Genomic DNA, 22531 nt, shown 5'->3' on the forward strand with positions numbered 1-22531 from the left:
GATTACTATATTTAAAGTCCTTATATATAAGTCCAAATGCAGTATTTAAGCAGAGCATTGAGTATTGTGAATTTGTTTCTTAATATCCTGATATCCTTAATATCTGATATCTTTAACATGAAATGACTACTGCTACTATAATATTAAGGCTTCCTTTAGGTTTAAATTTTTTTTTTTTTAAAGATTTTATTTATTTGAGAGAGAGAGAGAGAGAGAATGAGAGATAGAGAGCATGAGAGGGAAGAGGGTCAGAGGGAGAAGCAGACTCCCTGCCGAACAGGGAGCCCGATGCGGGGCTCGATCCCGGGACTCCAGGATCATGACCTGAGCCGAAGGCAGCCGCTTAACCAACTGAGCCACCCAGGCGCCCCTAGGTTTAAATTTTTTTAAAAATTACATGTACTTTTGTAAGGAAATTGTTTTGGTTTCCTCTCCTTTTTCTTGACAGATGGCCAGAGTGGTTGGAGGTGCCCTGCCTGTCAGAATGTTTCTGCACATGTTCCTAATACTTACACTTGTTTCTGTGGTGAGTTTTTTTGCTTTCACTTGAGTCTCTTCCACTTCATGCATTGTAACTCATTTTCCAACCCAGAAGAAGTGATGTACCAGGCATATTTTAGAAGTTCCTAATAAGACTTCAAGGTTCCTGGAGTCTACCGACATCATCTGCCTGTGGTCCATCACACAGCCAGAGTCACAGTCCTTTGTGCTCTTGGCAGGCTGTTCCGGACATGGGCCTTCTCATCATGCCCACCAGGCTCATGCTACTTCTGAGCTGTGGTGCTGGTCTCCGTGATCTTTTTTTTTTTTTTTTAAGATTTTATCTATTTGACAGAGAGAGACGCAGCGAGAGAGGGAACACAAGCAGGGGGAGTGGGAGAGGGAGAAGCAGGCTTCCCGCTGAGCAGGGAGCCCGATGTGGGGCTCGATCCCAGGACCCTGGGATCACGACCTGAGCCAAAGGCAGATGCCTAACATCTGAGCCACCCAGGCGCCCATGGTCTCCGTGATCTTACTTTTAGACCAGAGATCTTACCTGACCAGATGGTGGAAGCAGGCATAGACATGGGCTCTTCTCACCCTTAACTGTAACAGCTTTGTATTCCAGATTTGAGCAGTATGAGTAAAGTATTGAAAAGTACTTTATTTTAACCCAGGAAATCAGTCATTGGGGTCTTTATAGTAAAGAAAGATTTTCTATAAACCAGCATTACAAACTCTATTCTCCCTCTTTGTGGAATACTTCTTCCTGTTTTTGAATACCTATGTGTTAAGAACTTTCTACAATCCAGATACTCATTCTTGCTGCTAGTCTATTTTCTGCATGTCTTTTATTATTTTTTTTCTTTCCTGCCTTTTAATAGCTAGCCTTCATCTAGTTGTTGATTTTTCAAATTTTGTTTAACCGTTTGTCTCCCTTCTTGAACCACTGCATTTTTGCTTCTTTCCTTGTCACCTTGCTGCATCTGTTTTCAGAAGGTATCAGTGGCCCATACCTGACCAAATTCAGGGCTGATTGAGAAGTTCTTAACCTTTTTGGCAACACAGTAGCCCTTGGACCTTTTGGCCGTTCCTTTCTTGAAATGACTAGCTCTTCCTGTTTATTTCTGTATGCTTTAATTTGCTCATATTTCTTCTTTCCCATTACTTAACTAGCAGCTTTCACTAAGAGTTAGTCATTGACCATCAAGTCTTCATCAGTCTCTTGGTGAACTCATCTATCTAGAATGTTCTTTCCCATCTTTTCTTTAAATCTTCATCACTGACTCCTCATCCATTCAAGATCAGACACCAAACATTGTTTTCCAAAGGAAGCCTTCCTTTCTTATCTCCTCTCCTACTTTGGCCACTCTTTTATTTGGAATCTGCTGGTCTTTTATGTTTTATTGCCACAATCTGAGCCTTAATAGATACTAAAATAGTATTTGTTGAATGAATATTTTGGAATGTACTATTGGAAAGGCAATATGAAACTAGAAGCAAGAGATCCATGTAAAACTATACAAATAGGACCAATACCAAAGTTTAATTACCTTATTTTAAAGGATTTTTAAACATAAAACAGTGGAATTAAAAATCTTGTTAAAGCCTTCACTGACAAATTAAATATGAGACCCTAAGAAGGTAGAAGAATGTGGGGTGAAGGTCAAGATGATCTGAGTAAGGTAAAATGGTTGGGAATGCAAATAATGGCCTTATATTTGCTAATGACTTTGCCTCACTTTGCTCTTACAGGAGACCATTAATGTAATATACTTTATTGAGAACTTATTAATGTAGCAGACACCATGAAGAAACGGGAATAAGACTATTTATTGACTTCCCAGAGCTTACAGTCTTAAGAGCTAAGACACAATTAACTTGATGTTCTGTAAGTCCAAAGAAGTGTGGAAGATCTTTGGAGTGAATTATCACTTTGGGCTAGATGATTTAGGGAATCCTTAAAAAAGGAGTTACAATTCACCTGGGCTTGAAAACTAGATAACATCTTGGTAGGAGAAAAGATTTATTGAGGAGTATAGCAGAAGCAGAAGTTTTAAAAATAAGAAGGCTTAGGATCTTTTAGGAGAAGGGAGAGTCATTGGTTATGGAGCCCAGGATTTGTAAAGGTGAAAGCATGGGAAATGACTGGAAAGGCAGGACTGACTTTTTTTTTTTTTTTTTTGAGAGCACGTGCATGCACACAAGGGAGGCAGATGGAGAGGGAGAGAATCTTAAGCAGACTCCACGCCCAGCACAGAGTCTGTTGTGGGGCTCGATCTCACAACCCTGAGGTTATGACCTGAGCCGAAATCAAGAGTCAGATGTGATTAACCAACCGAGCCACCCTGGCGCCCCAGGGCTGACTTCTTGAAGCCAGGCTTAGACATAGGAACTTCATTTGGCAGGCTGTGGGAAGCCTCTGAGGGTGTCAGCATGATTCTTTATAAAGATTAGTCTGGTGGCAGTGAATAGAGTATTTGGGCGCCTAAACATTTGGGGGTTTTGTAAGAACTCAAGTGAAGAATAATAAAAGTCTATAATGGGTGTTAGAGTGGGAGAGAAAGGAAGGGGGTACAAGATTTCAAAGGTAAACAGGAATTAACAGCAGTGGGAAAGGGAAGAACCCAAATGTGGCTCCAAAGTGTCATGCTTTTGGAAATGATGATACCAAGGGCAGAAAAAGGCAGGTCAAGAGAACCAGGACTGAAAGGGACAATGAGTTCAATTTAGAAACGTTGAGTAGGATGAGTGAACAAGGCATCCAGTGAGAGGTGTCCAACAAGGAGTTAGGAATATTTAAATATTTTTTTGTTATTATTATTTGAGAGAGAGTGAGAGAGAGCATGAGCTGGGGGAGAGGCAGATGGAGGAGAGACAGACTCCCCGCCGAACAGGGAGCCCGATGCGGGGCTCGATCCCAGGACCCTGGCTGCGATCGTGACCCCAGCCAAAGGCAGACACTTAACCGACTGAGCCAATCAGGTGACCTGGGAGCTGGGAATATTTAAAGAGAGATCAGGACTTAGAGATGATAGTTGCAGTTGAGAGTAGTGGATGGAAGGGCAAGGAGTGAAAAGGGTCTAATGCAGAGCCCTGGCAGAAAGAAGAAAAATAAAACATCATTTAGAGTCAGGGAAAAGAGGTCGAGCCATTGAAAGATGGTAGGGGGAACCCAGGGCACTGTATTAAAGCAAGAGAGCACAGAGGTGGGGAAGTTTTTCTAATAGTCTGGAGATGAGATTCTGGCAAATAGAGAAGAGTAGAAGTAGCAGGAGAGTTGAGGTGAGATACACTCTGTAGGGAAATTGAGAAGATTTGGTGAGTAAGTAGATTACGGAAGGAAAAAGAGGAGTCAGGGATGACTCTAGTTTTTGAGTCTGTGACTCCCAGCAGTGATGGTGTTTCTGACAGAAATAGGAAACACTGAAGGAGGCGTTAAAGAGAGAAGATACTAACTTTGGCTGTAAATGTAGACAGTTTGGGGTGACTATGACACCTCACACAGAGATGTTCAGCAGATGGTTGGACAGAGAGGGCCAGAACTGAGGATTCAGGGCAATGCAGAAAGTGTAGATTTGGGGGGAAAAAAGGAAAAAAAAAAGAAAATGTAGATTTGGGAATCACAGGCCTTCAGGTATAACGAACCTCTCAACATGAGTAAGGTTTCTGAAAGAAACAAGATAGAAAAGCAGAGCCCAAACACTGGGGACAGGCCATCACTTAGGGTGTAAATTGCCCAGGTAAAGATGAGTACCTCAAGGACATGGAGGAGTCCTGTGCCTCAGTTTTACACTTCCTGCCTCTGTGCTAAGTTCATGGAAGATAGTCACTAAAGATTTGCAGAGACACACTAATTATAAAATTATAGCCCTCTTCTGCCTACTTCATAAGCTTTAGATTTGGCAAGTTCCCACTGTACAGGACATTTATGTCCTTTCCATCTCTTACTGCTCCCCCATCTCCCACCCCATTGTTCTCTTCCCTTATTTCTTCTTTCTGATCCTTATGGCAGATATTCCCGTATCTGTTCAAGGGTCCATTTACAAAAGATTTACCTTGTAGGGTTTTTTTTTAATTTAAATTAAATATGTCTGTTAGTCAAAATGGCATTTTCATAAGTAAAAATGACTTATTTCTCTCTTCTAGATAATCCAGAATTTAGGATTTATCATACTCAGTGAGGCTTTTGATGAGTAGCATTACAGTCATCTTTTTATTTTAGGATGTGGGATAATGTGTTTGTCAAACTAATGAAAACCACACTGAAGTTCATGCTGTCTAGCTATATTATACTGTTTCATTAATGTCTAAGATGCAGGTGAAGTTTATACCATTGACTCTCTGATCTGATATGTTTTAGGCAAGGTAAAGAATCCTGAATGGAGCAGAAATGAAATTCCACATAGTTGTGGTGAGGTTTGTAGAAAGAAACAGCCTGGCCAGGACTGCCCACATTCCTGTAACCTGTAAGTTGGAACACTAGACGCCTGGGGATTCCTGGTAGACACACTTCGCTCATGGCTCTGAGTACATGTATCTGGTGGTTAGCATGTAACAGGATGGGGTGAAGGGCAATATGGTACCATTTACTGAACACTTACCCTGTGCCAGGCACTCTGCAAGAGTTAACTCATTGAATGCTTACAACAGCCCAGGAATGTATAGATATTTATCATCTCCATTTTACTGATGAGGCTCCGAAAGGCCAAGTATCTTGCCCAAGTCATAGTGCTAGGAAATGGTGGAGATGGGGTTTCCACGATACTATACTGCTAGCTTCTAAGAAGAAATATCCCCCAGTGATATCCAGGTCCAAAAGAGTGACTAGGACAGACTTCTGTCTGTGAAAAGGCAATTGGGTAGGGTCCTGTTGCACATGTTTTTAGGATTCAAATCCCTCTGTCCATTAAGTAGCCAGCTTTACAATGTATCTAGTCAGCTTCTAAATAAGAAGAGGAATACCCAATACTAACAGTTGATTAGTTACAAAAAAAAAAAAAAACAAATAACAAATTTCTACAGCTTTGACTTCAGACAAATGTTTAATTCCTGGGGCCAAGTCACTTAACAGTTGTGTGACCTTGGGCAAGTTACTTCTCTAAGCCTCACTTTCTGCATCTGTAAAATAATAATGATATGGACATTAATATTTATCTCATAGAGTTCTGTGAATATTAAATTAATGCATCTAAGAGGCTTGGTACAGAGTTTGGCATATGGTAAATGGTCAAGTAATGGTAACTTGTTTTTATTACCCAAATCTAAAAGTAAAACAGACTTCAAAGTGTTATCTTGGTGCTTGTGCTGCATGGAGCAGGGGTAAATGTTGGGCCTGAGGCCTTGTGGGTCAGGATGTGGGTTGCTGCTGGGGAATTGCCCGTGGTAGGAGAGCTGCCCAGATAGGGATACAGAGTATGGCCTACTGTCTGCTGGGCATTCAGCCCCTAACCTTCTTTTACTGCTTCTATAGGTCCTTCCTCAGAACCCAGGGACTCATCTGTTTAAACTGTTCCTTCCCTCAGTAGGCGTTTTAAGTAAATTTAATAATAAATTAACCCTCTGCATGAACTATCTTTCTGAAGTCTTTAGCAGAAATGGCCCCCTGTCATGACTACCAGAGAACATCAAAAGTGATGCAGATTAGGTGGTCAGCACCACGTCTGAAGGAAAGGAGGCCCTAAAACATCTCACTAAGTGGGCTAAGACCATATTTGGAAATGTTATTTTTGACTGTCAGAACCAAAGAAAACCAGTATTTTGACTTGGGCTTTACTTTTCTGGTTAAGTATTCTAAGATGATAATGCCATAAATACTGTAGGAAAACGTTGGTATTTTTGTTTAAATAGTTTAATCAACATCAGGCAAACACTAAAACATTTCATAGTGGGTTTATTTGTTGGCATATTCACAGTAAGACCCAGTAGGGGCAACTTTGTTCAGGTTTGGGTACATGAGTGTGATTTATTCATCTAAGCCTTTCTCTTTTAGTCTCTGCCATCCTGGACCTTGCCCACCCTGCCCTGCCTTCATGACTAAAACATGTGAATGTGGAAGGACCAGGTAAAGTTAGAACTGCTCTGCTCTCTAAAGACTTCACTGTCCACTTTAATGATTTATGTGTGAATTTCTAAAGTAAGAATTAGTGGGTAGATAGAAATAAGTGGTAGGCATAAATAGTATTTTTTTTTTAAGATTTTATTTATTCATTTGAGAAAGAAAGCACAAACGGGGAGAGGCGGAGGGAGAGGGAGAAGCAGACTCTCCACTGAGCTGGGAGCCCGAATGGGGCTCAATCCCAAGACCTGGAGATCACGACCCGAGCCGAAGGCAGACGCCCAACCATCTGAGCCACCCAGTGCCCCTAAATAGTACTTTTTGTTAAATAGTAGTTTACTCTGCTGCCCTGATCCTGTTTTGCAGTCTTATAAGTGATTAAGAAGTTATTTGCATGGTGAGATTACCCATTTCAGTTGAATGCCAAGATGATAGGGACTTTTTTCTTAACCTGTCTGTGGGTGAAAGAATCAGGATTAAACTCAGGCCTGTTAAGGTTCAGGAGACAGGGACCATTTGCCTATACCTAGCATTATATCTGGCATCTAGGAGGTTTTCAATGAATATTGTTAAATGAAAAAATAAGTGACCCCAGAGCCCATTCTCTTTTCATTATAATACAAGTTCTCCGTCATCAGGGCAAGGATCACTGTTAGTTATGGAATGTTTCTGAGGCTCATTAAGACCCAAATGATTTTTGAACCACAGGACAAAATGGGATTGAGCCAGTTTTCAGTGAATCACATTTGTCTGAACTTACAAGGACAGTGGTGTGGCCGGAGAGTCACATGTAAGGGCTCTGGGTCAGAAAGACCAGGTCAGATCTGGGCTCTGCCACTAATTAGTTGTTGATCTGGGCAAGTTACTTGGTCACACTGAGCCTCATTTTTCTTATCATAAAATAGAAATAATAGTGTTCACCCCCAGGGGTTGATGTTAGCCATGATGCTGAGCACTGGAAACTGATCGTCTGTGTATGTAATAGTGACTTTTTAAAACAAAATATGTAGGTAAGATGAAAGTAGGGGATAGAATAAAACTCTTCTTGCAGGAGAGTAGACTCCAAGCTCTAAACCATCACCCTGGAAAGAGACCTGAAGATAGTTGTCTAAAAGGACTAACTTCATATCCTTCTCTAGGCAATAAGTCAGCAAAATTAGGATGCTTATTAGAACAAAGCCAGAATGATTTTCCCATCCTGAATCAAAGTGACATACAGTATGTTCTTAAGTATTATAACTACATAAAATGCCGGAGTACCAGATCCCATGAGAATGCCATTGTACTTCCATTTTTAGTATATACATTATAACTAACACTCCCTGCCCCGGCCCCCCTGCCCAAACTTTCCTGCCTCCATCTGTAAGATACTGTGGGAGCTCCCAGCTCTTTCCCCTCCTGCATGCTACTTCATGGGAACTCAGTGAAGAAATCTACAGAGAGGAACTTCATTTCTTCACTGGTCAGCATATAGGGAGAGAGAGCAGGATGGGAAATAAGGAAAGCAAAGCAGGGAAAAAAAAAGTGGAGAGGAGGAGAGTAATTAAGGAAATAAAGATTGGAGGAGGTAAACAGAAAAGTGACGGAAATGGGGTCAAGAGAAATGTTTCATAGTTTTTGGGGGTAAAGTTTGGGCTTCATTTTTAGTTTAGCTATCCAACAGGAAATTACTGTCCAGCATCAGACTAATGCTGTGTATACATCTGTTTTCTTTCCAGGCACACAGTTCGCTGTGGTCAGGCCGTCTCAGTCCACTGTTCCAATCCATGTGAGAATCTTTTGAACTGTGGTCAGCACCACTGTGCTGAGCTGTGCCATGGGGGTCAATGCCAGCCTTGTCGGATCATACTGAACCAGGGTAAGTGGTGGGCACACCAGTCAGCAATACTTGTGTATTTACTGGAACCTTACTTATAGTTGTCTTGATGACATGGATTGGTTTTAAGCCTATAGTTACAAGGTCTCTAGTAGCTCTGTACCTTGGGTAGAGAGAAGTGGAGATACATTAATGCTTAGATGGTTTCAGTGTTTAGTTTTAGTGTTTAGTTTCCGTGTTTGGTTTCGTAATACCAGTATAGGTCATTGTCCTACTATAGAATTTGGACAGTAGATTTTAAAATGCTGTTTAAAAGTGTTTGGGAAATGTTTTAAAAAAGTAACTTCTTGAAAAGGTTGTAGGAGGGGTGCCTGGGTAGCTCACTTGGTTTAGTGTTCAACTCTTGAGTTCAGCTCAGGTCTTGATCTCAGGGTTGTGAGTTCAAGCCTCATGTCGGGCTCCATACTGGGCACGGAGCCTACTTTATTTATTTATTTATTTTTAACGATTTTATTTATTTATTTGACAGAGAGAGACACAGCAAGAGAGGGAACACAAGCAGGGGGAGTGGGAGAGGGAGAAGCAGGCTTCCCGAGGAGCAGGGAGCCCGATGCGGGGCTCGATCCCAGGACCCCGGGATCATGATCTGAGCTGAAGGCAGATGCTTAACAACTGAGCCACCCAGGCGCCCTCTGGAGCCTACTTTAAAAAAATAAAAAAAAAAGGGATCTGAAAAGGCCAAAAAAATCTTGAGAAAGAATGAAGTTGAAAGACTTAAACTATCTAATTTCAAGACTTATAAAGTTACAATAACTGCACATAATCAAGTGCAGTTTTTGGTGTTAAAGGTAGACTAGTAGATAAATGGAAGATAACAAAGTCCAGAAACAGACCCACATATGTACACTCAGTTGATTTTCAACCACAATGTTAAGTTAATTCAGTGGGAAAAGGCGAGTCTTTTTACAAATGTTGCTAGAACAACTGGATGTATATATAAGAAAAAACAAACCTCAACCTCTGTCTTACTCTTTACACAAAAATTAATTCTACGTGGATCACGGACTTAAATGTAAAACCCAGAAACATAAAGCTTCCAGAATAAACTGTAAGAGAATATTTTCACAACTTTGGGGTTAGGTAAAGATTTCTTGGACAGAGCAACAAAAATACTAACCATAAAAAAAAATTTGATACATTGAACTTGAATCAAAATTAAAAATTTCTGTTCATCAAAAGATACCATTAAGAAAATGAATAGATCAATTGCAGATTGTATCCAGAATATTTGAAGTATTCCTACAAAAACAACAAAAAAAAGAGGAACAACTTAAACAATGAGCAAAATACTTGAACAGATGCTTCACAAAAGAAAACATAGGGGCGCCTGGGTGGCTCAGTCAGTTAAGTGTCTGCCTTTGGCTCAGGTCATGATCTTGGGGTCCTGAGTTCGAGCCCTGAGTTGGGCTCCCTGCTCGGCAGGGAGTCTGCTTCTCCCTCTCTCTGTACCCCTCCCCCAGCTCATGCTCTCTGTCTCTCTCTCAAATAAATAAAATCTTCAAAAAAACAAAAAAAAACATATAAATAGCCAATAGACATGTGAAATGTGCTGTAAAGGAAATGTAATTAAATTAGAAGGAAATGTAAATTAAAACCATAATGAGAGTAATATAGTATAACCACTTTAGAAAACAGTCTGGTAGTTTCTTAAAAGGTTAAATGTAGAATTTTACCATATGACCCAGCAATTCTACTCCTAGACATATATCCAAAAGAGATGGAAATGTATATGTCTGCACAAAACTTGTAAGTGCATGTGTATAGCAGTACTATTCATCATAGTCAAAATGTGGAAACAATTCAAATGTCTATCACCTGAGGCGCCTGGGTGGCTCAGTCGGTTAAGTGTCTGCCTTCGCTCAGGTCATGATCCCACATTGGGCTCCCTGCTCAGCAGGGAGTCTGCTTCTCCCTCTCCTCCCTGCTCATGCTCTCTCTTGCTATCTCTGTCACTCTCTCTCAAATAAATAAATAAAATCTTTAAAACAAAACAAAAACAAATGTCTGTCACCTGATGAATGGATAAACAAATGTAACCATACAGCAGATTATTATTCAGCCATGAAAAGGAATGTAATATTGATACATGCTGTGAAGTGGATGAACCTCCAAAACATTATGCTAAGTGAAAGAAGCCAGCCACAAAGAAACACATACTGTGTGATTCTTTTGTTTTTACAATAGCCCCTGATCTGCAGGGATCTTGGGCTATCATGTATTGGTGCCCTGTAGAGTTTTGTTTCATTAGATCTTACCTTGGTGTGATGCTGTGGATCTATGTTCGCACTTAAAATATGTAACAGCCCAATGAAATGTTTTATGTTGTGTACTATGAGGATTTCGTGTAAGGAACTGTGCTGTATATTACTCAACTGTTCTCTTCATGGGTCCTCTTGGGAGAAATTCCTGTCTGGCCTTATTTCCAAGAGAAGTTGTTTTCCTCAGAGATGATTAATCTTTTTATCTTAGGAACCCTGGGTAACAGACCTAATGTTTGTCTTTATAGTGTACTTTTTTAAGCTATGATTTATTCTATATCTCTGCCATTGTCCTACTTTTCACATCTTTAAATTTATGTTCCCTTGTTATATTTCACATATCCTTACATGCTACCTCAAATCCATTTGAGATAAGGCAGGAGTTAAGTATACACTGGCAGTTTGGTCTTAGCAGTATAGACTGGTGTGGGAGGGTCCCTTTGTGGACCATATTTAACTCTGATTCATATTGTGCTTTTTCTCAGCTAACTCACCCAGGTCTTTTTTGTACAAATCTATATGGATCCCAGTCTCTGCCTTTCTGTTTTTGTGTAGCTGATTTTTCAAACCCAGATGAAAACTTTTTGTCTGTCTGCAGTAAATATCTAGGAGACTGTTACGGTCATGAGTATAGCTCATTTACCCTCTTCATCTGTAATTCTTCTAGGATGCCTCTCTAGGATCTAGAGATTTAATAAGCATTCCTCCCAGGGGTTCATTCATGTGTTGACAAAAATGCTGAATAGGCTAAAGCTGGCAGCAGACCTTCCAGACTGCCTTTGGTTCCCTAATAATCTTCAGCCAGCAATGACCACCCAACTCTTCTGTCACCAGCTCATACTGCTGTGTCTCTTGTGCCTATGCATATATAACAGGGCTATTTAATGTACTCAGGTTATTTCCTGATTGGTCGGGGCTCCATTTTGTTTTTATTGTCACAATTTTCTGACCCTTTATTCTTTTTTGTTTTTTATTGAACTGAATTAACATAGAATGTTTTATTAGTTTCAGGTGTACAGCATATTGATTTGACAACGCTGTACTCAGTGCTCACCACAATAAGTGTAGTCACTGTCTGTCATTATAGTATTATTGACTCTATTCTCTATGCTGTCCTTTTCATCTCCATGACTTATTTTATAACTAGAAGTTTGTACCTTTTAATCCCCATCACCTGGTTCATCCATTCCGCTACCCACTTCCCCTGTGGCAACCACAAGTTTGTTCTCTGTATTTAAGAGTCTATTTGGTGTTTTGCTTGCTTGTTGATTCATTTGTTTTGTTCTTTAGATTCCACATAAAAGTGAAATCATATGGTATTTGTCTTCTCTATCAGGCATACCTCACTTAGCACAATACCCTCTAGGTCCATCCATGTAGTTGCAAATGGCAAAGTCTCATTCTTTTTTTTCTTTAAGATTTAATTTATTTGAGAGAGAAAGAATGAGAGAGAGAGCATGAGGGGGGGGAGGGTCAGAGGGAGAAGCAGACTCCCCGCTGAGCAGGGAGCCCGATGCAGGACTCTATCCCAGGACTCCAGGGTCATGACCTGAGCCGAAGGCTGTCACCCAACCTCTGAGCCACCCAGGCACCCCGCAAAGTCTCATTCTTTTTATGGCTAAGTAATATTCCATTGTGTGTGTGTGTGTGTACACATACATACCACATCTTCTTTATCCATTCATCTATTTGGACTCGGGTTGTTTCCATATCTTGGCTATTATAAATAATGCTGCAACAAGCATAGGGTGCATGTATCTTCTGAATTAGTGTTTTTGTTTTCTTTGGGTAAATATCTAGTTTTGGAATTGCTGGATCATGGTATTTCTGTTTTTAATTTTTTGAGGAACCTCCATACAGTTTTCCACAGTAGTTGCACCAATTTATATTTCCACCAGCAGTGTACAAGGGTTCCTTTTTCTCCACATTCTCACCAACACTTGTTAGTCCTTATCTTCTTTTTTTGTTTGTTTTATTTTATTTTATTTATTTATTTGAGAGAGAGAGAAAGCCAGAGAGAAAGCATGAGCAGGGAGGAGAGGGAGAAGCAGGCTCCTTGTGAGCAGGGAGCCCAACATGGGGCTCAGTCCCAGGATCATGACCTGAGCTAAAGGCAGATGTCCAACAGACTGAGCCACCCAGGCGCCCCATCCTTATCTTTTTGATACTAGGCATTCTGACTGGTGTGAGGTGATATTGTGGTTTTGATTTATGTTTCTTTGATGATTAGTGATGTTGAGCATCTGTCAGCAATGTGTATGTCTTCTTTGGAAAAGTGTGTATTTGGGTCCTCCGCCCATTTTTAACTGGATTATTTGTGTTTTTGGTGTTGAGTTACATAAATTTTTTTTTTTTGGTTTTTTTTATTGAGTTGATAGAGACACAGCAAGAGAGGGAATGTAAGCAGTGGGGAGTGGGAGAGGGATAAGCAGGCTTCCCATATTTTGGTTATTAACCCCTCGTTAAACATCTCATTTTCAGATATCTTCTCCTATTCGTTAGATTGCCTTTTTGTTTTATTGATGGTTTCCTTTGCTGTGTAAAAGCTTTTTATTTTGTTATAGTCCCAATGGCTTATTTTTGCTTCTATTTCCCTTGCCTGAGGAGACCTATCCATAAATATGTTGCTAAGGGCAGTGTCCAAGAGATTACTGCCTATGTTTACTTTTAGGAGTTTAATGGTTTCAGGTCTCTCATATAGGTCTTTAATTCATTCTGAGGATACTTTTGTGTATGGCATAAGAAAATGGTCTAATTTCATGCCTTTGCATGTAGCTGTTAAATTTTTCTGGCACCATTTACTGAAAAGACTCTCTTCCCCGTTGTATATTCTTGCCTCCTTTGTCATAGATTAATTGACCGTATAGTTGTTTTTTTGTTTGTTTTGTTTTTTAAAGATTTTATTTATTTACATGAGAGAGAATGAGAGATAGAGAGCACGAGAAGGAAGAGGGTCAGAGGGAGAAGCAGAGTCCCTGCTGAGCAGGGAGCCCGATGTGAGACTCGATCCCGGGACTCCAGAATCATGACCTGAGCTGAAGTCAGTCGCTTAACCAACTGAGCCACCCAGTCGCCCCAATTGACCATATAGTTGTGGGTTTATTTCTGACCCTCGATTCTTTTGTTCACAGCTGTCTGCTCACACCTCCAAAAATAAAAAAAAAGCGCCTGTGTTCTATCTGAGCAGAAACTTAGCAAAGAAAAGCCTCCTTGCAGAAATTCCCAGTTACTAGGGTTAATTTACCAATTCATTGATTCCATAAATATTGGTTGTATTTCCTACATCTGTATTCGTCCAATAAATCTTTATTGAATAAATGAATCAGTTTTAGAACGGGATGAAACTGCAAATGTACTTACTGGAAGATGGAATGTAGATTTTAAAAATCAAAAGTCTTGGTTAGGGCTTTTATTGATTTGAGGCTTTCCCCTTTCTCGTGTCTCATTGAAAGTTTTTGGTCTGTTCATTTTATTTATAAACATTATTTCTAATGTTTGAAGTTAGAAGTATTCTATTTTATTTTTTACTAAATATGTGATTTTAAGATTTGATGTTTTTTATAATGTTGCATTTATTTTGATGTTGATTTTCTGTGCAAGTAGATATCTAAGTTGTACTGAGAAAGAAGGAAAGCATCATTAGGTCTGCAAGATTTCAATTCAGTTTCTACTCTTTTGGTCTCCATTTATTATGTAGAGCCAAGTATATTTGCACAGATTGATTTTTTTTTTAAAGATTTTATTTATTTTTGAGAGAGTGAGAATGAGAGAGAGAGAGTACATGAGAGTGGGGATGGTTAGAGGGAGAAGCAGGCCCCTCGCCGAGCAGGGAGCCCGATGCGGGACTCGATCCTGGGACTCCAGGACCATAGCCTGAGCTGAAGGCAATTGCCCAACCAACTGAGCCACCCAGGCGCCCTGCACAGATTGATTTTAACAGGATAAATTTTTATTATAAATTGAAAATGTGAAGTGACACTTTTTTTTTTAAGATTTTATTCATTTATTTGAGATAGAGAGTGAGAGCTGGTTGGGAGAGGGAGAAGCAGACTCCCCGCTGAGCAAGGAGCCCAATGCAGGGCTCAATCCCAGGACTCTGGGACCAGGACCTGAGCCAAAGGCAGACGCTCAACCGACTGAGCCACTCAGGCGCCCCATGAAGTGACACTTAGAAAAATTATATTAGTTGATGAAAATTAATTATCAGACTTGTTACATTTTTAATACATCAGAAACATAACTCCTTAAATATAACACACATTTATTGCTAACCTCAAGAAGTAAAGGAACTCATTATTTCTTGAACCCACAGGACGATCTGTAGATGTTGGACCAGGTTCTTTATCTAGCAAATAAAAGTCTTGAGTTGTTTGAACTTTCTACTCAGTGTGAATACTCAAACATGATTACTTCAAATTCAATAGTAGTAAAATACAAATTATTAAGGATTTTATATTGCGCTTATTTTTTTTATTCCTTTTTAGCAATAGAAAGTGTTTGTGAGCATTTTATGTGAACCTCAATATATAAAGTATTAAATCTGTGCTGCTTTGGTTGGAGAGAAGATGGCAGGGATTCAGTAATCAGCTCTTCCATGACTGTCACCAGCTTAGCTTCCATCTTCTGTAACTTCTCCAGAGGACCCCTGGGAGCCTTAGGGTGAATGGTACTCAGCCATGGCCTTATGGGCCAGGTAGTAGTCTCTTAATTTAGAGGGTTGCTTCACTTTAATGCTGTTTTGGGGATCGGCTGCAGAGGCACCATGAGATACCGACAGTCTTACAAGGCCCTTTTTACTTCCTCTGATAAAGCCTTTTAGGTGGGTCTTAGAGCTTCTATATAAGCCCCATTTATTTCTGCATCAGGTCTGGTCAACACTAATGAGTAGCATTTTGTGCTAGGTTCTTAGAGATTGTTTGGAATATTTTAAGAACCCATACAGTTTACTCACCTTTGTTTTTGAAATTGTGTCCTCAAGTATGCTACTGTGGCAGCACTTCCCGAGATGTGTTATGTGGAACAGATATAGGAAAGTCTGATGGATTTGGCGACTTTGGCTGTTTAAAGATATGTGGCAAGTAAGGTTTTATGTTTTTCTCAGTTAGAATAAAGCCATATTTTATGCAACAATTATGTAACAGTCTGTTGTTTTTCTTAACAGGGACTTGAAATGTGGGAACCATACATGTTCTCAAGTGTGCCACCCTCAGCCCTGCCAGCCATGCCCACGGCTTCCCCAGCTGGTGCGCTGTTGCCCTTGTGGCCAGACTCCTCTCACCCAATTGCTAGAACTTGGAAGTAATGGTCGGAAAACATGCATGGATCCTGTCCCTTCGTGTGGAAAAGTGTGCGGCAAGCCTCTGTCATGTGGTTCCTTAGGTAACCAGTAGGCATAAAGTTGTCTTTAAACATATGAATGAAAATGTTTGGCAACAGTGACTATATAAGCAGAATAGTGTTCAATTTCAGTTATGATATCAGAGGCTTTTGAAAATACTAATGATCGAATTTGTATGGGCACTTTTTCTTTCCTCTTCAGAATATACTTGTGAAAACTCAAATATGCCCAAGTGATCTCTCCTGCTTCAGGTATTTTATTGCCAGCTTAGGACAGTTGTGAGATACTGTCCCATGCAGGGCTGGTGCCGGGGGTGGGGGGTTCAGTTTCTCTTAGTAGCCTGCAGTAGTATGAAAACCATATATCCTTTTACCAATCCAGGGTAAAGGCATTTTCATATAATGGGAACATGTTAAATAACTGTGGGTGAGATGTTTAAGAACTAAAATGCTAAGTATAATAAAACTTCAGCCATTTGGAGTACTCAGGAAATACTTTCTCTATAGATAAGTTTCCCATCTAGTTGAGGGAAAAGACCTCCTGAGCATCATTTTGGAAGGACAGTTTTCTAAAATTTACATTTGCTTTCTTTAAACAGAGGTTACTGGAGATCATTTTTCTCTTTATTGACCCAGAGTCATCATTTTCCTGAACCTCAGTTAATTGTATTATGCTGGGTACAGTGATGCCCTTAGGGCCTGCTAAGGTTTCTCAGGCAATTTCCCTACACCAATATGCAGTTTGAATTGTTTTATCTACTTGTTAAAGTTTTTGATTGTTTATTTCCTGTCATTGCTTTTAGTATGTCTGTGTGCCTACCATTAGTGACTCTCCCTTTTTCCTGACTTGTGGCTTCTGATTACTTGGATATAGAAACCAGAAAAAGTTTGTTAGAATTAGCTTTAAAGTAATAGTTTGAGTTCTGGAATGTTCTGAGGTAGTCCTTGGGGAATATACCTGTATAGTTTTGCAGTGACTTGGCACCTTCTCTCCTGGGTAAGTGTTCAAAGGCTGTGTATTTAGAAAAATGGACATGGGCAACTGAGTCTATATAAGAGAGGTGTTCCTATAACTAATTGGCAAAGCTAAAATCTTTAGGTTTGGTTTCCATGTTTATCAAAAAGAGAGATTTCATATTTCTTCCAGATACCAGCAGAAACCGGTAGGTACACCCTACCTAATTATTTTTTACAGTGTGACTTTAAAATTCTGTATAGGGGAGGAATGCTCTTTTCTCATGTTTTAATACATATTTTTAGTGCATTAGGAAAATCAGTTGTCTGTTGGTTCTCTTTGCCTACTGTAAAAATGTATCTTCAGATAAGCTCTGTAAAGTGGAGTTTAAATGACTTCAAAATCAAGAAGGATGGTAAAGGTCTTCCCTTTTCAGAAAGCTCATGGGTCAGTTTTGTAATAATTTCATATACGATGACCAGAAATCCCACTGTGGGGCTAAGATATGTGACAATGAGAGAAGGAGGAAATGTGAAATGGGTAAGTGCATGGGGACTTGAGCAAGAAAAGGATAGTAATTGTCTTTATAAACAGGCCCAGGGGGTGGGACAAGACCACATGAAGGGGTTTGAGGGTAACCACTTGTTACCTCAACAAGTTTTTAATCATGGAAAATTTGTAAGGAATTAGGCTGAGTTGGATTGAGAAACTCAAAAGACAAGCCCATGACTAGTGAAAACAACGGCTGTCAAGTTTATTCAGACCTGACTTATCTGTAGAAAGCTTGCTGAGGTTTTTTAGTAGCTCACTGAATAGGAATTTCCATCCTAGACAGATCGCTTTAGTACAAGACACTAGGGAGAGTTCTGCTTTCAGGATGGGAACATGAGCTACATGGACCCACTCCCCAGCAAAACAGGCAAAGCTAGGGAACATTATTACGAAGCAATCATTTAAAGTTTCTGGAAATGTTCCTGTGGGCATACATCAGATGAAGAAGTATTTTTTATTAAAGAAAATCTAAAATTCAGTAAGAACAGCAAGTCTGTGTTGTTGTTTAAGTCACAGTCCACTCCCTTCCTTCCACCCCAAGCTCAGCTTAACAAAAGCTATATTCAGGATAGGTGTGCCAGGAAGATGAGGCTGCCTCTACCCCTAAGCTCCCAGTCAAGGGTTACCATATCTCCCTGGGAGGAGCAGACTGCCAGCATTTTTCATCCCCTGTGACTCCCAAGTTGAAGAGGCTAAATTTCTGGTAAGCACAGCTGAGAGATTGGGGGCTCTCTTCCATACAGGCCCACCTATAAGTCAGAGTTTTTACCCCATCCATAACAGGCTAGACTACTGGGGCCCCAGTCATCTTCACCTCAGCTCACTTTTAGAGCAGATGTTCCACACTGGGAAAAACAAGCCAAGAAAACCAGAGGCTGCTGTCCCACTCAGCACCAAGAGTAACTGACTGAGACTTTTCCCAGGGGGAAAGGTAATCCATAAGAAAAGAGAGCTACAAAGTATTCCCCCAAAGGAATGGACTTTATAATTTGTAACACTGGAGAAGTTCAGACCTAAATAAAGGCCCTTTAGAAAATAATACCTCTTTTTAATTAAGGGCAATAAGCGAAACTGTAAGCCAGCTAGTTCAGCAGAAAGAACCAGGAAAAGAGACAGCTAAGAGGAGCCCTTCTGAGGTCAGAACAAACTTCACAGACTTTACTCAAAGACTACCCCTACCCACATTTCATTGGATCAGACTGCTGGGCAATTTATGCCCAGCAGAGAGAAAGTAGAATAAAGAAAAGTGAACGGCACCTCTAAACGAATGCGGGGCACTTTTAAGCACACAAGCATATATGTAATGGGAATACCACAATAGTAGGAAGCAGAAAAATATTTGAATAGCTGAAAACCTTTCAAGTTTATTGAAAACCATTAATCTATGGATCCAAGAAGCTCAACTTATCCAATAGGATGAATTCAAAGAGATCCACACCTAGACACAATTAAAAAGCTGAAAACCAAGGACAAAGACAAAATCTTGAAAGTATCAAGAGAAGTATGACTCCTCTCATACAAGGGAACCCCTATAAGATTAATGGCAGACTTCTCATCAGAAACAATGGAGAACACTACATCACAACAAGAAGACACTGGAATGAACTATTCAAAATGCTGGGGGGGGGGGAACTGCCAACGAAGAAGCTTCTATCCAGCAGAGCTATCTTTCAAAAATGAAAATAACAGAGAATTCATTCCTAGTAGATCTACTTCACAATAAATATTAAAGGAAGTTCTTCAGATAAAAGCAAGTAAACCCAGATATAAATTCAAATCCATATGAAAAATCAAAGAGTAATGGTATTTACATAATTTTAAATGATAGCGTAAATGTATATTCTTTTTGCAACTGACTTAAAATTAACAGTTGTGTAAGATAATATGTAATTATAGTATTAGGCCTGTAACATGTGGAAATATATCTGACAATAAGAGCACAAAGGGGGTGGGTGGGATCAAAGTTGTACTGGAGTAAGGAAGTGATATACCAAGTGGTAACTCAGATCTGCAGGAACAAAGGAAGAAAACCAGAAATGGTAAATAAGATGATAAACACAACAAACTATGAATGTATGCTTGCTCTCCTATTCTCAGCTTTAATAAAAATTATATGAAGTAATTAATGTATTATGGGGTTTATAACATGTAGACATAACGTATAACAATAATAGCATAAAAGAGAAGAGAGAATAGAGCTCCTACATAGGATTAAGGTTTCTGTATCTCGTTGGAATTAGGTTAGTATAAATCTGAAGTTGATTCTGATAAGATGTGTATGGTAAGCCCTAGAACAACCATTAAGAAAATACCCCCCCTAAAAATAGGGAAAAATACCATTAAAGGAAAAAAATGTTAAATTAGAAAATATTCACTTAATGCCAAAGAAAGCAGTAAAGAGGATTACATTAACAAAAAAGACATGAGGGATACAGAAAAGTAAAAGATAAATGGCAGATATGATCCAACTGTATCAATAATAATGTGAATGGATTAAACTATTAAAAAGCAGAGGCTATCCAATCAGTTTTTTTTATAAAGCACATGATCCAACTATGCGGTATCTTTAGAAAATATACTTTAGAGTTAAAATTAGGCTGAAAATAAAAGAATGGAAAAAAACACATTTAAACAGTAGCCATTAGAGACTGTGGCTGATCCCCGAGGTGTCCTTGAAACAGGATTTGTCCTAAATCTAATTTAGCAGGATGAATGGCAGACCTCTTATCACCAGAGAGTTGCAGAGCTGGAGTCAGTAAGGTTATGGATCATGGTTTCTGATTGTTTATGATCTCCAGATTTTCAGAGTCAAAAGAGTACTTTAGTAAAGTCATCCATGGCTATAATTTTAAGGATATCCAAGTCTAACCTTGAGACTTGAGGCCTGAAGAAAGAAGTCAGAAGATCTGATTTTTGACTTAGGCAAAGCATTATGCACTCCACAGGATATTCCAGTGACTAATTCTGGGCCCTTTCTTTGCCAGAAAAGGCCCAGCCTGCTAGATTAAGAGAGGATAGAGGAAGAGGCATTGACTACATCCTTCTTCCCTCAACTCTGATTCTGGAGTTGCAGGGCATAGAAGTAGAAGACCAGTGTGGCTAGTGAACTTGGGAGTCTGAAAATACATACTTGCAGTGTTCATTCCTAGCTCTTTTCATTTTTATTAAAGATTTCATTCATACCTGCGAAAAGCTCTGCCATGAAGGAGACTGTGGACCATGCTCTCGTACATCAGTTATTTCCTGCAGATGTTCTTTCAGAACAAAGGTAAATTGTAAACAGTGTTAGAGTTGTTATCACCCATACCTTTTCAATTAGTGATTATGGGATGGGAGGAATCAAAATAACATGATAATGTTTTATTCCTCTCATAGTATGTGTGATTTATTCAGTCCAGCCAGTATATGCTGACAGCAACCAGAGGTCAGTTGTAGGGTGGGTATTGGGGGTGGGGGAAAGTATCACTCCAGGCTCTGAGACCAGTAATGGGGCTAAGGCAAGTATACAAGTGTGATAATGCTAGATGCTAGTATAGAACAAAAGCACTATTGCAAGGAGTTAGCTAACTAAGAAGTTGGAGAGAACACAGTCCACAAGATCACCTTCATTTCTGACACCCACTGCAAGAGTTTAGACAACTGCTGAATTAGAATAGTCCACAAGACCCTAACTTCTGATGCCAACTGCAAGTCCAGTGTCCCCAAGACCACCCTCAGGGTTTGATAATTCACTAAAAGGACTCAGCAGAACTCATTGAAAGCTGTTGTAATCGTGGTTACAGCGGGGCAAGGATACAGATTAATACCACCCAAAGGAATAAACATACAGGGCAGAGTCCAAGAAATACCAAATATGAAACTTCTAATTGTCCTCTCCCTATGGAGTTGGAACAGTGTTACTTTCTCAACATCAGTTGGTGATAATATGCATGGGGTATTGCCAACCAGGAAAGGTCACCCGAGCCTGGGTATTCAGTTTTTACTGAGGCTCTATTGTGTACACATGGTTGACTGCCCATGTAGCTGATCTCAATCTCCAGTGTCACCAGAGGTCTCCGGTTACCGTGTGACCCAAAGCCCCACACTGAAGTACATCATTGGTCTTGGTGGTGTAGCCAGTCCCCACTTTAAGACTTTTCAGTATGGCCAGCCTGTACCCTAAATTATGTTACACTGTGTGATGACCCAAGGCCTCAGGCAAACAGTGACTCTCCTATGGAGCATGATATTCCAAAGGCTTAGAGATAACCTCCCAGAAGCCAATGGCAAAGGCCAGACTGCCCTTTCAGAAAGGTTAATTCTTAACTGTACAACTGTTTTGTCAATTTCTACTTTCTGCCTGGGGCAGTTTTGATTGGACTTTTTGTTAGAAAAAGGACATCTTGGGGCGCCTGGGTGGCTCAGTTGGTTAAGTGACTGCCTTCGGCTCAGGTCATGATCCTGGAGTCCCAGGATCGAGTCCCACATCGGGCTCCCTGCTCAGCAGGGAATCTGCTTCTCCCTCTGACCCTCTCCCCTCTCACGCTCTCTATCTCATTCTCTCTCTCAAATAAATAAAAAATCTTTAAAAAAAAAAAAAAAGGACATCTTACCATTTTTACCATTCCTATGCTTGTAACCAAAGGCAGGAGCCTTGCTGTGGAAGTCTTGTGGGTAATCCAACTTGGAGAACATACCAAGTATTGATCTGTCCTCTTTGACCCACTTTCAGTGCACTTTCACTGCTCCCAAGCCCAAGGTCTGGGTAGCCGCTGACTTGCAAATGTTCTGAGGATATAGTCCATAAATTGGGTGCTAGCTTATTAGGTAAGCTTTAGAATAAAAATGTAAAAATATAGTAGTTTATATGTGGCAAAAGTTGTGTGTGTGTGTGTTTTTCCTGAAAGAAACTGCAGAGTACATGGGGCAGTAGAGATATTTTGAATGTCAGCTACAGGACCTTGAAGACTGAAGTACTGTGATTTAGTGATCACAATTCTAGTAATGCCCAGAGGTGCTCTTTGTGACCAAGAAGC

The 22531-nt window shown here is 40.0% G+C and overlaps 1 protein-coding gene across 3 annotated transcripts in view; it reads left to right on the top strand.

Annotated features, from left to right (window-relative positions):
• NFX1 (nuclear transcription factor, X-box binding 1) overlaps positions 1-22531 on the top strand; it is a 72432-nt gene that overhangs the window by 17465 nt on the left and 32436 nt on the right. For all 3 annotated transcript variants that reach the window (XM_028115159.2, XM_088019203.1, XM_028115160.2), the window contains exons 4-10: positions 449-526; positions 4844-4949; positions 6473-6544; positions 8257-8396; positions 15651-15750; positions 15834-16051; positions 20687-20784. In XM_028115159.2, the coding sequence (XP_027970960.1) occupies positions 449-526; positions 4844-4949; positions 6473-6544; positions 8257-8396; positions 15651-15750; positions 15834-16051; positions 20687-20784 (812 nt within the window). The remainder of the gene's footprint in view (positions 1-448; positions 527-4843; positions 4950-6472; positions 6545-8256; positions 8397-15650; positions 15751-15833; positions 16052-20686; positions 20785-22531) is intronic.

This window comes from Eumetopias jubatus, unplaced genomic scaffold, assembly GCF_037043125.1.
Source record: "Eumetopias jubatus isolate StellerSeaLion01/CBP00866 unplaced genomic scaffold, mEumJub1_p1.0 scaffold_15, whole genome shotgun sequence".
Classification (NCBI taxonomy): domain Eukaryota; kingdom Metazoa; phylum Chordata; class Mammalia; order Carnivora; family Otariidae; genus Eumetopias; species Eumetopias jubatus.